This window comes from Ictalurus furcatus, chromosome 1 (assembly GCF_023375685.1).
Source record: "Ictalurus furcatus strain D&B chromosome 1, Billie_1.0, whole genome shotgun sequence".
Taxonomy (NCBI): domain Eukaryota; kingdom Metazoa; phylum Chordata; class Actinopteri; order Siluriformes; family Ictaluridae; genus Ictalurus; species Ictalurus furcatus.
Genome location: NC_071255.1, coordinates 25,021,613 through 25,039,854, shown reverse-complemented (window position 1 = coordinate 25,039,854; position 18,242 = coordinate 25,021,613). Strand labels below are relative to the sequence as shown.

Sequence of the window (18,242 nt, the reverse complement as noted above, 5' to 3'; positions counted from 1 at the left end):
TAGTCAATCTAGACAGTGGCTGGGGACAAAACTCACTGAAGATGACATAAGAGAAGGGTCAGAAATGTCCTCTGGTTAATGCCTAGTAGGTGGGACTCTGACATTAATTTTGATGAAGAATTTTACTGTGGTAATACTGGTCATACATACAAAGAATTGATGGATGGTAATGATTACATTTTAGATATGACAGAATTGGGCCTTATTTGTCCAACCCAATAGGAATGGATTTATTTATGAATCATTTACAGAAGCATTTATACCAAAAAAATATATTCGTTCAAAAGAACACTCTAGTTCTTTCAAAGGAACATTCTTATCCTTCAAGAGCTTCTGAGTTTGTATAAATTTCCATATAAGAGTCTCAGTAATGTGAAACTCAATCGATAGGCTTCAAATCATTCATTTGCCTTGGGTTACTGCAATTTTATATATGGATTATGCTGTCAAATTTAAATAGCTTAATTATTTGAATTGCACACACAAATTCAAATACAGGTTTTGTGAAACTTTCATTGATTCATGTTAATAACCTGAAACTAAGCAATCTAAAAGAAATTCATTAATGAAGACAAATATGACTAGTCATTTGGACAAATGAAATGCCACCATATGACGAGTAAGAATTCATTTGTGCCTGTGGTGGCCGACACACTGTAATGACTGAGCTACTGCTAGTGGCTGGGTGTCACTAAATGCGAATCAGTTCTGCTGTAAATGCGCTTGGTCATTTTTGCACTTTGTAAATCTGACATGAAATGTTTACACACAACTTTACGAAAAGATTGATAAATGAGGCCCAAACTGTTGAGTGAGTAAGAGTCTCAATATCTCAATAGAACGTAGTATAATACAAGTTGAGGTGGACTGGAGCCACGTAAAATCAATTATTTTCTTCTAAAGGGAACCATTTAAGAAGCTGCTGGTGCAGGGCCTGATTAAGGGTCAGACCTTTCGAGTAGCTGAGAGCGGGCAGTATCTGAAGAAGGAGCATATTGATTTCACAGGTGTGTGTGTTTAGAGCTTTTACTCTGGGGCTCAGTGATCATTGTATCTCAAACTGCTGTTATCTGAGCCAGTTATGGTTGCTTGTTGCTGTGGACAAAAATAGATTATGCCTCATTGCAACTCAACAGCAGTCAGTTTAGTCATAGAAACCACTCGAGACAAATGCTATATAAATCTCCATCTTTCCACCTGTCTGTCTCTCTGTATTTCTCTCCCTGTCTCTGTCTCTGGTGAGTATTGGACCGTACATGGCTGAACTGTTGCCAGGCAACCAGGTAAACAGGGAATTTCTGTCTGGACTGTGTGTATTATTGGTATCAAAGGGATTTTGTTAAATGGCTTCCTGTGTCATTAAGGACAGAGATGATGACTGGTTTGTTCTTTTGTTTAATAGAGGTAATAGTTTACACATTTTTGGTCCTTTGGGTTGCACCCATGTTTTTAGAGATGGGATTTTAAAATCCTACACCGAATAGAGTTTGCCTCATCTCAGTGTCTTAGTCCAGTTCAGACTGGTTTACATGTGTTTTTGCCATTTTCTAGCCTCCGAGCCTGTCCAGCGAGAAAGCGGGAAGCAGCTGCAGGTGAGCTGGGAGAAGATGAGTAAATCCAAGCACAACGGTATAGACCCTGAGGAAGTGGTGCAACAGTATGGCATCGACACCGTGCGCCTCTACATCCTCTACGCCGCTCCACCCGAGCAGGACATCCTGTGGGACGTGAAGAGTGAGATGTCTCTAAATCCTAAGGCTCTGTTTTGATATGGGTAGACCCAGCTTCTCCCAGATTAGTTTAGTTGTTTTGTTTATTATAGGGTGAAAATGCGATATACAGAAGCAGCCAGTCCTGAATTTCCAGCTGAAATACTTTCAGGTCCTCACTCTTTGTGTTATCCATGTGTAAAAGCTTCCCTAATTCTAGATTGAGTATCATGCTTTAAAGAGGTAGTTTCTATTTTTAGAGTTCTCTGCTGGCTGCCAGGTGAATTGCATTTGTAATCAAAATGTTTACAAGCTTTCTCCCTCCTGCAAAGCAGTCCCATTTATTGGAACAGCTACTGTAAGCTTACAGTACCTTTCGGTTGCCTTTTAAGGAAAAGGGGCAGATAATGCCATTTCTTTGCCAGTAGGCTTTAGTCCAGAAAAAATACAATATAAAATATAAACAAAAACAAGAAATTAGCCAGATCCATGACAATATTGTTGGTTTTTTTTTTTTTTTAAAGATATCTTTGAAATTAATTGATACTTATGGGTCCAGAAACACTTTTACAGACATTCAGATGTATTGCATATTTTTGAAAATTCACAAGTGTTTTGTTTTCTTCAGTAATAATAATAATAACACCACCACCACAATACATTAAGGTTGCCTTAACTAACATTATTTCCTGCATTAACACATAACTTAAATAAATCATACGTTACGTTAATATATCAGCATATTAATAAACGTTTGTTTAAATGGTAACATTTTTTATCTGTATTTTTGACATTGAAATTTTTGGGATTTGTATTTACGGTTCTGAATTTTTAAAATTCAAAATATTGTTCTGAATCTGTATTAAATGCACTACATAACAAAATGAATTTTATGTAATACAATGGGTATATATAATTCAAATGTATGAAATTATTCATATACTTTTTTTATTTGTGCATTAGCTTCCAAGCTCTTTACAGGTGTACAAATTGAAAGTTGCTTTTCAGCATCAGTTTTGAATTCATTCATTAATCTTCAGTGCTTTTTCATTTTGTTAATTAGTAACTTTGTAATACTTTTTTAAGAAAAAGGTGAAAGAACACCATATTTATGACTTTCATTTCTTACATTCATAGCACTGTAGCAAAACACAAGAATATCATTACACTTGTAAATAAATCCCAGTGCATCTACAGATACAGGCAAAAGAGCTTATAGTACAAAGATAACAACACATGGTGTAGTAATGTGATTTTGATCCAAAGAGAGGCATGTTGCACTGAGTGTGTGTGTGTGTGTGTATGTGTGTGTGTGTGTGTGTGTGTGTGTGTGTGTGTGTGTGTGTGTGTGTGTGTGTGTGTGTGTAGCTGACGCTCTCCCGGGTGTGCTGCGTTGGCAGTCTCGTCTCTGGGGGCTCGTCACTAAGCTGAGAGAGGCTCGTGAGGGCAGCGACACCCCCAACCCTTCTATCCTCAACAAGAAAGAGCGCTTAGAGGCTCGGAAGATCTGGGAGAATAAAAATCAAGCCATTGTGCAGGTCAGAGGAAGTACTTGCACTGATTATGATTATATAACTACAATGAATATTGTAAGTTCTACTATATCCTAATGTGTAACATAATAATTCAACTCTTATTTGGCTTGCACTCTTTGACCACTTGATGTCACCAGTGTGGGGCTGATGTGTGTATATGTGTGTTGAATGATTAAAAAGAGACAATAGAATAATTTAGCAGAAGAGGCAGGCTGTCACCATTACCCACACGTTTATTGTTCATCTATAAAATGCAACCTGATCCCCATTTTAATTCCTTAGAAATTAGCAGAAAGGGTGTACAGAAAAGATATTAAATTGAGCAGATGGTACTTTAGTGCAGTATAAATAGCTTCTGATAGCCCAGGCCATTATTGATTCCTCCAGAGACCCAGTTGGTTAAGAGGTCTGGCCTGTGCTCAATCCACCCAGAGCTTCTAACCCACATGCTCTCCCTTTGATTCTTGTTGTTGAAAATCCTCTGCCATCAATCATGTGCTTTTTAGCATGAAAGACGTCTGTCAGCACCTGCAGCTCTCTACAGCTGATGTAGGACCAGTTTCCCTAACCCAAACCTTAACCTTAATCAGCATAAGAGAAGACACCACACTGCTCTAAGATCATCATAAAATTTCTAACTTCTGGTGGAAAAAAAATTTTTCACCCTCAGGGCCCCATTATTTGCAGCTGGATTAGAGGAATAATGTTCACATTCTCTGTGCCCTTTCCTTAGCTGAAATATCTCAAGCAAAGGAATATCACTGGGACAAAGGAATTATGTTATTCTTCTAGTCTGGGTTTCACTCTTGGTACATTCACATTTGCATAAATTTTTAACCAAAAGTCATTTTGATGGTTAAACCTGCTGAGCTTTGTTGGCTTAAAACCGCACTTTAACAAATGTGCTGACGAAGGTATAAATTATCTGTCTTGTAAGTCATAACTCCTACAAAAATGAGACAAAAGAATGAGGACAAAATATATGGGGTTGAAGTGATAATAAAATAGATTTTGTTGAATACTTATGTGTAGTGTTTGGTTGTCAGGTCACCACTCACTTGACAGAAGACTTCCTGTTGAATGCAGCGATCTCACGGTTGATGGGCCTGACCAACACACTCTCTGTGAGTCTTCCATGCACACTCATCATTTCTGTAGAGTTTTGCACACATACTAAACTCATTTACTAAAGTCATCAAACAGAATAATTTTATTAAATCTGCGTTGGTGAAGTGCGATATAGCAATTGTCACAAGCAGAATAATAAGGGAAATGATAGGTTTATAAATTATGACAGATGTTTGTGCACACCAACAGACAAGCATAACCACATCTGGTTGTGCTCTGTATGATTAAATCCTTGCCGGGGAATTATTTTGAGTGACAAGATCAGTCAATGTATAAATCACTGTTTTGTCAATTTTGTCAAAGACATGCCTAAGTTTAAAAAAAAAAAAAAAACAACCTGAAAATATGAGGGGTTTTATGGTTATATGTTTACAGAATATAAAGTCCACTGTGCTGTTATAGAATTTTCTACAACAACACTTTGTACTTTATGGTTTCTCTATAAAATGAGTGTTTTTAGGGGGGTTTTTTTTGGTTGATTAATTTCAAGAGAATGGAAAAAAGGGAGAGTCTTTTCCACTCTCTTGAAGTTATGACATAAGTGTCAACTAATTTGTCTCGTGGATGTTGCACATGATTAAATGTATGTAAACTGTTCAAACTATGACTTTTTTTCATTATCAAAGACATATCTGTAACTGTGGTTCAAGAGGATTAAAGCACTTTGTGCCGTGCTGTTGTACAGTAGGAAAAGAATCAACTTTGGACATCATGCCACCATGTGGTTTCTTTTATTATTATTTTTTTTCCTGCCTTGTTTTATTCCTTATATAAAATATGAGAGCCAGCATGTTTCAAAATGCAAAAGCAGGCAATAAATCTTCTGTTATTATATTAGTTTACCACTGAGGGTTCACAGATGTCTAATGTTATTTTCATTTAGATTACATTCGGCTATTCAGTGTAGACAGGTGGTGGAGGTGTAACTGATTTTAAGTGACTTGAGGGGTTTCCACTAGCATAAATTGCACATGATATATTAACTGATATCACTGGCCGCATTATAATTATAATATGATATGATACATGATTATAATAAATATAATATTACTTGTTTGGTGGTAGTAAGTCAGGGTAACTGAGTCACTTATCTATGTGAGATAATCTATGTGTCTCAGTGGTGTGTGTATATGTGTGTGTGTGTGTGTGTAATATATATAATCAGTCAGTTGTGTATATATATCATTGGGCAGTGGTGGCTTGGCAGTTAAGGCTCTGGGTTACTGATCGGAAGGTCGGCGGTTCAAGCACCCCAGCACTGCCAAGCTGCCACTGTTGGGCCCTTGAGCAAGGCCCTTAACCCTCTCTGCTCCAGGGGCACTGTATCATGGCTGACCCTGCACTCTGACCCCAGCTTTCTAATGCGAAGAAAAGAATTTCACTGTGCTGAAATGTATACGTGACAAAAACTCATTATGTAGATGAATGATATGCATATAAAGATACCCTGATGACATTTCTAAGTATATGGTGAGTTGCACATCTCCCCTTTAATCAAGCATGGCTGTTCCATCTTAACAAAGACCTGTCCTGAAGAGGACTGGTTGTGGTTATATAAGGAATAGGCTGTGCACATGTGTTGATGTATGTGATGGACATTATATTATGTTTGCACATATGGTCTTTTGAATCTATATGTTTATGCCTTTGTGTGTCTTAGATGGCTTTACAATGCACAGGAATGTGGTGCATGTTGATAATCCACAGCCACAAAAGGATTTAATGATCTTTTTTTCATTTAATCTTTATTCTGTCCTATAGCAAATGTCTCCTCGTGTGGTTCTGCATAGTGTGGAATTTGAGCAGGCCCTTGTCTCGCTGTGTGTGATGGCTGCACCCATGGCCCCTCACCTGACCTCTGAGCTTTGGGCAGGTACGTGGGAGCTGATTTTTAAAAAAAAAAGTATTTTAAAAAGTACTTATCTCCATTTTATAAAAAGATTTTATTTATTATGCTTATCTAAGAAATATGCATGCATTTTAATCTCAGGTATAATTTACATGGAACTTGCATGCGGCCCTTGTTATTCTGAATACCACATGGGTCAGTGGCTCATTTTAATACCAGATTTGCAGAGGATTAAACAGGTAAATTAAGTGGGTAGAATTAATCCTCCTGGGTGTGTGCAGATGTGACAGCAGATCTAATCCCAAAACATTCTAACACCTCAGCTATGTTGGTAATACGTGTGTGTGTGTGTGTGTGTGTGTGTTTAATATGACAAATTATTGAACAAGCATGTACATTAGTAAAGCTTCAATGTGCCTCGGCATCAATTCTACAGATCTCTGGAACTGTACTGGGAGGATAAACAGTATTGTTTCACATTTTGAAGTTTTGATAGTACTGGGAGAGAGCACTGTCAAACACATCAGTCCAAAACCTCCAATAGGTGTTCATCAGTTGAGATCTGGTAACTACGAAGGCCATAGCATGTGATTTATACCATTTTCACAATCATCAAACAATTCAGTGAGCCTTTATGCATTTTTATGGGAACATTGTGGTCCTGGAAGACATTCCTATCAGAACAGAAATGTTTTACCGTAGAATAAAGGTGATCAGTCAGAATAATTTTGTTGGTTTGGAGTGACTGATCCTTCTAAGGGGACAAGTGGACCTAAACCATGCAAGCAAACTAACGGAGCCACTAGATTCCATCACTGTATGGGTCAAGCATTCAGCCCTGTACGCTTCTCTTGTCATACACCGCACAGGCATTCATCCACTTTTCAACAGTATGGTGAAGGATGACTCATCTAACTATATTACTTTTTTTAAATTACATTTCTGTAGAGAAGTGCCTGTGGTTCTTTTAAAGGTGGCATAACCTTTAAATCCTACTATAATGTCCCTATTTATCTGGTTATGATTGTTCTTGCTGAATGTCCATCACACCCTGTATTGACATTCTCAGTCACCTGAAGAACAGTTGTTTTTCATTACATATTGCACAAGCATCACAGTCATTGAATGTGCATGTTTGATGAATTTGAATTTCCTGATGCCTTACCAATAGGTCTAAATCAATCAGTCAAGTAGGCTGTGAGATTGCCGCCCTTGCAATGATAATGAACCCTGTTTCAAAGTCAGTTAGACCTTTTCGTTTTGATATCATTATTCAGAATTGAGGTCAAATGGACCTGCTGAACATTATTATACATGCTACATGGTAGCATGTTATAATAATAAGAAGAAGAAAAAAGAAGATTCTTTATTTATATAGCACCTTGTATACAAAAATCAGTTAAATGAAACATTAGAGCATTACAATTAATAAATAGCTAATTAAAAACAAATTTAAAACAAAATAAATATGAAAATAGGGAGGAGTGACTCCTTACAGGCTAATTGTTAATTGCTTATATCTACTGTATACAGACTATATGCATGTTATATTGTATACAGACTATATGCATAAGCTAACAGCCCACACTACAGAAGTGGAAGGATTTAATATAGTTTGCCAAATTATTTACAAATAAAAACGTAAAAGTTGTGATTGCATAAGTATCCATTGGTTGCTTCTCTGACTAATGTCCTCCTTACCTGGTAAGGGACTTTTGGTAAATGTCCTCAGGGATGTCATTTTCTTTCCATTTTTAGTAATGTACTTAATGTTCAAAGTTTGGGAGTTTTGTTATAACCAAACCCTGACTGATACTTTTCCAGAACATTGATGGATAGCTCTTTGGTCTTCATGTTGCTATTTGTTTAGGTATGTTCTCTAACAAACTCCTTTCAAGGAACAGGTGTGTTTATTTTGAGAACATTTGACGCTTTAACTGCACACAGGTGAACTCCATTGAACAATTTATTATAGCAACTGCTTGCATGAGAATCACTTTAGGGGTTTCACAGCAACAGGTTGAATACTTTTGCAATTACAACTTGTACGTTTTTATTTCACAATAGTTTTGCAAATTATATTGATTTCCTCCCACTTCATTTACAGGTTGGAACAAAAACTGTGGAAAAACTTCAGTGGTGTGATACTTATGCAAGGGTGTGTGTGTGCACGTGCATGCGTGCATGTGCGTGTGTCTACCCAACATTAGTATTATGTAGATCTCAAGGAGTATTTCTGGAGTCAGCCCAAATTAAGCAAATGGCCCAAATAAACCATTACACAAAAAGCAGAAATGTGTAGAATGTTTGGCAAAGAGACAACCTGCTCAAGAGTTATAAGCTGTGGAAAACACCGGAAGAAACAGGGGAAACAACTGTCTAGCACATCCAGCTATTGTCACACATGTATATTGGACAGAAGGCCTGAGCTTCTCGGCCTCTGTGTGCACACATCCCCATTCTCTAGCTGATAACTGCAAGGAATGCTTGTAAGGAAGAGACAGGAAGTATGTGGGGGAAGATGATGTGCATGTGTCTCAAGGTTTAAGAATGTTATGGGGTTTTGTATGAAAAGTCAGAAAGACAAGTTGTGTAGTGAGAGCATCATTTCTTGTTATTCCATTTAAAATGAAGTATTATGTGATGCGAGCACCATTTTCCTCCTAACATGTAGTCCCACACAAACACACTAGGGCAAAGTTTAGCGGAAACACACATCCTTCCTGGAGGAATGGTGTAAGTCATAGAGAGACTGCTAATTTTACCATGTCCCAGGAGAGAGGGCCTTGCCAACTGACACCTGTGTTTCTCAGTGTAAATTCAATCACAGGCTACATACATGAGAACTGAGTGCTCTCACTCACATTCTATCAATACTGTCTTTCAAACCAATTCAATAGCAATGGAATTCTTTTTCCTTACAGTGCCTTTCTCAACAGCCTAGAATTGACCAAAATAAGCAGCAATAGTAACCTTTAATAATCCATAGTACATTTGTATTTTTTGAGTTAGTGAGTATGACAGTATAATATAAATGCAATGTAAATACTTCGTAAAAGCTAAATAAAGAAAATATGAATAAACTTATTATTATTATTATTATTATTATTATTATTATTGTTATTGCTGCCTCTTTATAATAGACTAATCTCGCTCTCTCTCTCTTTCTCTTTCTCTTGCTCTCAGGATTGTCTCGGGTGAGAAACCCTCTCAACCCCGCACTCTTTGGTAGTGGAGATGTGCTGCAGCAGCGCTGGCCAACTGTGGACCCGGAGTACCTGCAGACCCCTGCCACAGTCGAGGTGTCTATACGGGTAAGACACACTAATCAGTTTGCATCACACTCCCAGTGTCTGTAACGTTTCCACACTGCAGAATACTTATTAACTATAAGTTCATTACTATACTTATTAACTAGAAGTATGTTAGTTTACGGTAACAGACCTTGTAATAAAGTGAGCTACTTCTTATCAAGTTTCCTCTACTGTTCTGTAATATATGTTAAGCAGAACTGACAGGCGCAACTGCCAGGTTGCTCAGTGCGAATGATCTGCTATCTTCAAAAGCCTACTGAATCTCTCCATGTTATCTTAGGAACATGAGTGTGTGTGATCCTCTAGAGAGTCTGCTGGAATGCAGGAAGTGAAACTGTCTCCCCCTAATGAGACCAGTGTGTCTTCTTATAGCATGTCTGTAATTAATCTGGGTGGGAGCGTGGTTAGAAGGGCCTGGCCTTTGATTCACTTTGATGGTTGAACAGTAGCAAGAGCTTGTTTTGAATACTCCAGAGACAGATATATAAACTCCTCTGCTGCAATTTAAACCTATAAGTCACATGGCTGTGTGCATACATGAAATTGGACTGTGGAGGCTGTGAGTCAGAGATATATTATAGATATAGATGTATATATTAGATATATAGAATTCCTCTATAAATTCTCAGCAATGGTATCAGCCAGTGGTTATATTTAACCTTCTCAGCCAAATATTGATTTGACATAATTGACCAGCTCACATTTTCAAGTGATTTTATTCGACTGTCGGTGATTGACAGGTGAGTAAAGATGCCTCATTGACCTAATTGGTTGAATGTTGGTGCTCCACATTTTCCACAGAGACTGGACTTTTCCGTTTGAAAATTTATTCTATTAAAATTGTCAGAATGTGAAAAGAACTTCACTATATATACACTGAGCACTTTATTAGGAACACTGTACTAATACTGGGTAGGGTCTCCCTTTGCTCTCAAAACAGCCTCAATTCTTCATGGCATGGAGTCCACAAGATGTTTAAAAACTTTGAGATTCTGGTCCATGTTGACGTGATTGCATCACACAATTCCTTCAGATTTTTCCGGTGCACTTTCTTGCTGTGAATCTCCCTTTCTACCACATCCCACATGTGTTCTGTTGGATTCAGATCTGGAGACTTGGGTACTGTATCCTTTCTGTCAGCTCAAGCCAGTCTGGCCATTCTTTGTTGAACTCTCTCATCAACAAGGCATTTCTGTCCGCAGAACTGTCGCGCACTGGATGTTTTTTCTTTACTGCACCATTCTGAGTAAACTCTAGAGACTACTGTGTGTGAAAATCCCAGATCAGCAGTACTCAAACCAGCCCATCTGGCAGCAACAGTCATGCGATTGTCAAAATCACTGAGGTCATATTTTCCCCCATTCTAATTGTTGCTGGGAACATTACCCAAAGCTGCTGGCCCTCATGCTGGCCCTCATTTTATGCATTGCACTGCTGCCACATGATTGACTGATTTAGATAATTGCATGAATGAGTATGTGTTCCTAATAAAGTGAGTGTGTGTGTATGTATGTATGTATGTATGTATATGTGTATATATGTATGTATATGTATATATGTATGTATATATATGTATATATATAATATATATATGTGTGTGTGTGTGTGTGTGTGTGTGTGTGTGTGTATATATATATATATATGTATGTATATATGTATGTATGTATGTATACACACACACACACACACACACACACACGTACATATAACCACCCACATGTAGCTTTCAATATGATGAATGGACAGTAACAGATGTGTGGGATTTGGCGCAGACTTTATACAGTGAACCTGTGTCAGCTGTTCGATTTAGACATCATAGCTGCACTTATGCACACAGAAACTAGCAAATACTTGATAATCTAGAAAAATTTCAATATGTACCTCTTCTATAACAAACTGCTCTAAATGATTGAAAAATGTTTGACAGCAAGGATAACAAATATTGAAAGAGAATTTTAATCTTTAGTCTTTAATCTTCACACACTATTAAGCAGATCAGTGCCCCTTCTGGCTCTCTCTCATTCTCTCTCACATGCACACAGACACACACTCTCACTCTCTTTCTCATATGCACAAAGACTGAGTTTCTATCTCTTTCCCTGTCACCCTTTCTGTCACTCTCTTGCTCTCTCTCTCTCGCTTTCTCTCTCTCTCTAGCTCCATATTTATATAAGCAGGCCCACATTTATATAAACCTTTCCTGGACTCTAGTTTATTAAAAGCCTACTGTAGTTTCTCACACTGCATTTTCTAATCTTGTGTGTGCGTGTGCATGCGGAGGTGTCCTCCACCCCCTGGATCTGCCCTGTTGAAACTTACTGGTGAGGTGAGCTGGCTTTGTGGGCTTATGGGTGTGCATACTGCAGTATTTTGGGAATCCCCTGCCTAGTTGAAGAAGTTAAAGTTTAACTGTTTGCCCTGTAATGACAGGCCTAGGTTATCCCCACAGAGCGGGGCAGCTTCTGTGGCTGAATCATACCCACACACGCGCGGGAAGATTTTATCAAAACTCAAGCAGGCTCACTTGATCTTGGCAGATGCAGGACCATATGAGGAACAGAGGCTGATTGTTTCTGCATTTCTGTGCAACTTCACAGGACTTTACTGAAATTTCTTTTTTTTAAGGACTTAATCTAAAGAAATATAAATTGACATTATAAGAATTGGCATTTTGAGATATTAAAAATTTTTTACGTTCTAAAATATCCATTGTGGTGATGTACAGAGGCAAAATTACAAAAATTGTGTCACTGTCCAAATACATAAGGAACCGACTGTAAGTAGGGTCAAGATTTTTGGATAATTAGCAAATCATCATTTAGATTATAATGCAAGCCAAATTTATTTACTGCTACTAGACACAATATTACTGCTGTATTTGTCATTACAAATTATTTTTATAGTTTCTGGCTTGCTGGGATTTATTTATTCTCATTAATAACATTGTACCGTCCTTCATAAGCACTTATGTCTCTGATGTTGTTTTTGTTTTGTTTTTATTCCTAATCTCAGGGCTCTCTTTTCTTCCCTCTTCAGATTAACAATAAGGCTTGTGGGAGTGTTACTGTGCCTCGCCAGGTGGCTCAGGATGCTGAGAAGGTGCGAGAGCTAGTACTAGGCAGCCCATTGGGCATGAAGCTCCTAGCTGACCGTGTTGTTAAGAAAGCCATCCTCTCTCCCAGGACTGCTCTCATCAACTTCCTGGTAGAAGAATGAACTGTAAGAGAGAGACCATTTTGGTTTTTTGGTGTCTAAATGAACAAATGAGCTGTCATTCAAGATCTCCAGACACAGTGAGGAGATGAGGCCTTTGCACTTTGACAGAAGAATGATGCAGCTATCTGTTTTTAAAATAAAAGCAATGAATAAAGACAATTTTTAATAGTATATCCTCTTAGCCTGATAATCTTCTGTTGAATTAAAAAAGGTTGATGATGGATATTAAATTTCCACCCATTGTTCCCACCTTTGTTCTCCTCTATTTTTAACTGTAACCCAGAGGTTTTTGGTGGCCATTTTCCTGGATATAGTTACACACGCCATTTGATGATGAAGGATGTCTAATAGAACTTCAGATACCCAACCTTCCCATCATCCCATCCTTTCCCGATAATGGAGAGATGAAGAGATGAAGGAGTTATGTGCTCTTAGAATCCTGCAAACACTTGTGACTAGAGGAAGTGACAACTAGTGAGGTTAGGCTAAGTGACTCATTCTGTCCTCTTTGGATCAGTGAGTTATATTTGGTATGTCTAGACTTGTTCTTTTCCCTTATGCACTTTCAGATAGATGGATACTGATCTGTTTGAGAAAACTCACCAGACAGAAAGGAATAACTGCTGATTCAGTTGTTCTTATACTGTGGCCTAGAAACCTGTGTTATGGAGTCACTTTTGAAATCATCACAGTCTGTAATTTTGTTTAACCTTTTCAATTTTATGGAAAAATAGACAAAATAAAAAAAGTTTCAATGACCTGGTTGCATAAGTGTGCACCTCCTTTTATAAGTGGGGGTGTGGCTGTGTTGATAATGAACTAGTCACATTCAAGCTCATGTTTAAAAGCAATTATCATACACCTGTCATCAATTAAATGATTCAGATTAACCCCAAAAAAAGATCAGTTGTTTCTGTAGGATTTTCTTGATTTCTTCTTTTTGACATGTGACTGCTGAAGCCATGGTCCACAAAGAGCTTAGAAAGCAGGCATGGTATCTCACTTGTTGAAAGGTGTTGATCAGGAGAGGGGCATAAAAGAATTTCCAAAACATTACCATGGAACACTGCACAGTTCATCATCAACGAATAAAGAAAATGGAGCACCACAGTGACATTACCCAGAACAGGATGTCCCTCCAAAACTTACCAGGGAGGCTGCCAAAAGACCTACGGCAACATAAAAGGAGCTTCAGGAATCTCTGACAAGTACTGCTTGCTCTCTGCATGTGACAACAATCTCTCGCATTCTTCACATGTCTGGGCTATGGGGTAGAGTGGCTAGACCAGGGGTGGGCAATCTTATCCGGAAAGGGCCGGTGTGGGTGCAGGTTTTAATTCTAACCAAGCAGGAGGCACACCTGATTCCACCTGTTTAATCAGTTGATCTTGGCTTTCAATAGATTCAGGTGTGGCTTCTGCTTGGTTGGAATGAAAAGCTGCACCCACACCAGCCCTTTCCGGATAAGATTGCCCACCCCTGGGCTAGACGGAAGCCCTTTCTCACAAAAAAAAATCCAAGCTCAATTAAATTACAAAAAATACATGTGGCAAAATGTGTTATGGTCTGATGTGAGCAATTCTAAAAGGTATAATGCTATAATTCCAAAAGGTATTTTTGGTACAAAAAAAAAAGGCACACCAACAAAAGAACACCATATCCATTGTGAAGCATGGTGGCGGCAGCATCATGCTTTAGGGCTGCTTTTCTTCAGCCAGAACTTGAGCTTTTATCAAGATGGAGGCAGTCATGAATAATTACAAATACCAGTCGATTTTTGTGCAAAACCTTCATGTGTCTGCTAGTAAGCCGAAGATGAAAAATAATTTCACCTTTCAACATGACAGTGACCAAAAGCATGCATCCAAATCAACAAAGGAATGACTTAACCAAAAGAAGATCAATGCTTTTGAATGATCTAGCCAGAGCCCAGACCTGAATCCAAGTATAAATCTGTGGGGTGACCTGAAGTGGGCTGTGCACTTGGGATGTCCTTACAAACTGATGGATCTAGAATGTTTTTGCAAGAAAGAGTGAGGAAAATTTTGCCAAGTCAAGGTGTGCCACATTGATAGACACTTACCCAAAAGGCTGAGTGGTGTAATAAAATCAAAAGGTGCTTCAACAATATTAGTTTAGTTTAGTTTTAGTAAGTATTACTTTAGGGGTGTGCACACTTATGCAAAAAGGCTATCGTAATTGTTTTATTTTTCCTATTTTTTCCTTAAATGTTTTTGATTGTTTTTCACTTAATTGTCACACTTTGTAATTTCACATTGAGGGTGTAAAAAGTTCTGGTATGATTTAATGATTTATCTTGGTTTCATTTTTTATATCACAAAAACCTGCCATTTTGACAGGGGTGTATAGACTTTTTATACCCATGGTGTAAAAATCCCCCCTTGTCATCTTTGCTAGACAATTTGTGTCTGAATTTCTGGGTCAAATTACTCTTTTTTTATTCTAATATCATGCACTGAGCACGATACATGAGCTGCATTTGCACAACAGATATTTGAATAGACCGCTGACATTGGCTTGCAGGTCAGCTAGGTTCCTGTTTGTGTACTTTGTGAAATTCCATCAGCAGTTCTTTTTGGAGAGCGCACAGTCATCACATTGCAACGGCAATGTAACTCTGTGTCCCTGTCTTCCCCTTCCTGTTGGCTCCAGTGGCCATTACCACCATGTCGAATGGGGGACAGCCGTCTTTCTTGAGTTTCCTAACTTCATCCACAGAATCAGAGAGTGATTTACTTGGCCTTTGAGCAACAAAAGAAGAACAAAATCTGAGTAAAGCCATAAAGAACCTCTTTCACCTTCTTGCAAGAGGAGCTAGGCCTCCTGGGTATTGGAGTCCAGGAGGTGTTTCAGAATCAGACAGTAGGTCTATTGTTTGGTTTTTATTCCTTAACACAGCCAGATGTCATTCTCAAACCGCACATTATTTAGTCTGACAATGAGATCTACATGCTCTGTAAAGTCTACCATGGACACATGGGAACATCACAGTGACTCTCTGATTTAATACTACTGAATAACATAAATAAACTAAATTTAAAAAACAGGTACTTTTCCATTCCTCATATCTGCTGACTCTTGCCTTTGAATACTCTAACAAGACAATAACCAACACTTCTTCCAGAATTACTTATTATATCCTCTTCTAAGATATTAGTATATTTATGCTCCCCTATGATGAATGTTATCACATTCATTTTTGAAAAGGATGCATTTTCATTCCCCTTTTCACCTTTGGCAGGTGTTCCCCGAATCTCAAGGTCCTATTTTAGTTTCTGTTTATCCTGTGTTCAACTTAGTGACTGCTGTTTCTAGATCAGTTTTGCCTTTTGACACTGAGAGAATTATCAATATTTTCTGAGACTAGATGCAGGATTCCAATTTCTTTCCAAGTTCCAGTTATGTACTAACTGCTTAATGTTACATGCAGTTGATTTCAGTACTTTAATCGGGCAACTCTAAAACTTTAAAAATCTGTTTCAAATTGGGATTTAGGAGTTGAGGGAGCTCTGCTTCATTCATGGAAACCCACAAAGTGGTAACAGTACACTTTTATTTGTCATTTATTAGTTGGTTACACCTAAATAGGGTGTGTGTGTGTGTATCAGCCATAACATTAAAACCACCTGCCTAATATTGTGTAGGTCCCCCTTGTGCTGCCAAAATAGCTCTGGCCTGTCGAGGTATGGACTCCACAAGACCGAAGTGTGCTGTGGTATTTAACACCAAGACGTTAGTAGCAGACTCCTGTAGTAGCAAGGTGGAGCCTCCGTGGATCGGACTTGTTTTTCCAGTACATCTCACAAATGCTAAATTGGATTGAGATCTGGGGAATTTAAAGGCCAAGTCAACACTTGAACTCTGTCATGTTCTTCAAACCATTCCTGAACAATTTTTGCAGTGTGACAGGGCACAATATCCTGCTGAAAGAGTCCACTGCCATGAAGGGGTGTATTGGGTCTGCAACAATGTTTAGGTAGGTGGTATGCGTCAAAGTATCATCCACATGAATTCCAGGACCCAAGGTTTCCCAGCAGAACATTGCCCAGAGCACCACACCACCTCATCTGGCTTGCCTGCTTCACATAGTGCATCCTGGTGCCATCTCTTCCACAGGTAAGCAATGCACATGCACCTGGACGTCCACATGATTCTCATGTGCCCATTGTAGGCACTTACGGTAGTGGACAGCGGTTAGCATGGACACTCTGAGCACTCTGTGGCGATGCAACCCCATACATAAAACAAGTTGTGATGCACTGTCTGTTCTGACACCTTTCTATCATAGCCAGCCTTTTTCAGCTATTTGTGCTACAGTAGCTCCTCTGTGGATCGGACCAGACAGCTAGCCTTTGCTCTCCACGCAAATTGTGAGCCTTGGGCACCCATGACTTGGTTGTCGGTTCACGGGTTGTCCTTCCTTGGACCACTTTTAGTAGGTACTAGCCACTGCATCCCAGGAACACCCCCAAGACCTACTGTTTTGGAGATGCTCTGACCCATCATCTTGCCATCACAATTTGGCCCTGGTCAAATTCGCTCAGATCCTCACGCTTGCCCATTTTTCTGGCTTCTAACACATCAACTTCAAGAACTGATTGTTCACTTTCTGCCTAATATATCCCACCCCGTGACAGGTGCCATTGTAACAAGATAATCAATGTTATTCACTTCACCTGTCAGTGGTTTTATTGTTATTGCTGATCGGTGTATATGTGGTTAAAACTACTGATCAGAAGGTCGCGAGTTCAAATCCTGGCTCCACCATGACCCTAACCAGGATAAAGCATGAATCAATTTTCAGTATCTGTTTCCATGTTAAGGATTTAATTTAGATAACAGTTGGGTGACCAGACCTTTTCAGTCGCTTGTTTGTCAGTTATGTCATGATAACGGTAACAAAATATCTTCTGATGCTTTTCTGTCAAATATACATGATACTGAAAAGACTCTGAGCATTTTGCTTTAATTATCAGTTAATAATTGCCTTGAAGAAATGCATTTCATGGTTTTAAACTAAAAATATTTCTCTTTAAAACTATTACATCATTATTATAATCACTGTCGTGCTATGCTATAATTTACATTTCCATCAAACTATCATCTACCCATACACAAAGGTGTATACACGAAGTAAAGGATTTTCACTCGATTAGTTAATACAATTTAAGATGTTTACATACTGAAAATATACATTTATAGGTATATATACTGTATGTAACCATAAAGAACATAGCCATAAAATAGCTACAGAAAACATGTATACAGCTTGGAGTGTGTAATTGTGAATACATTTTATAGATAAACCTAAATGAATTAACCGAATAATGGCTGCATTATAGCCTTATATTATATATGCTCTCATATATGCTCAGTCTGAAAGGGATCACTGAGTTTATGATCTTTTGGTCTGCTGTATCCACTAGTGTGTTGGGCCACTCAAGAGTGTTTTTATCATGGATGAGCATTC

At 38.4% G+C, this 18,242-nt stretch overlaps 1 protein-coding gene across 1 annotated transcript in view; it reads left to right on the top strand.

Moving 5' to 3' along the window:
* The window catches only part of lars2 (leucyl-tRNA synthetase 2, mitochondrial), a 55,873-nt gene extending 40,010 nt beyond the window's left edge, over positions 1 to 15,863 (top strand). Inside the window, exons 15-21 of the mRNA XM_053633867.1 lie at positions 904 to 1,007; positions 1,552 to 1,734; positions 3,078 to 3,247; positions 4,291 to 4,368; positions 6,134 to 6,245; positions 9,408 to 9,535; positions 12,572 to 15,863. Coding sequence (XP_053489842.1) covers positions 904 to 1,007; positions 1,552 to 1,734; positions 3,078 to 3,247; positions 4,291 to 4,368; positions 6,134 to 6,245; positions 9,408 to 9,535; positions 12,572 to 12,751 — 955 coding nt within the window. The 3' untranslated portion in view covers positions 12,752 to 15,863. The remainder of the gene's footprint in view (positions 1 to 903; positions 1,008 to 1,551; positions 1,735 to 3,077; positions 3,248 to 4,290; positions 4,369 to 6,133; positions 6,246 to 9,407; positions 9,536 to 12,571) is intronic.
* The last annotated feature ends 2,379 nt before the right edge of the window (positions 15,864 to 18,242 follow it).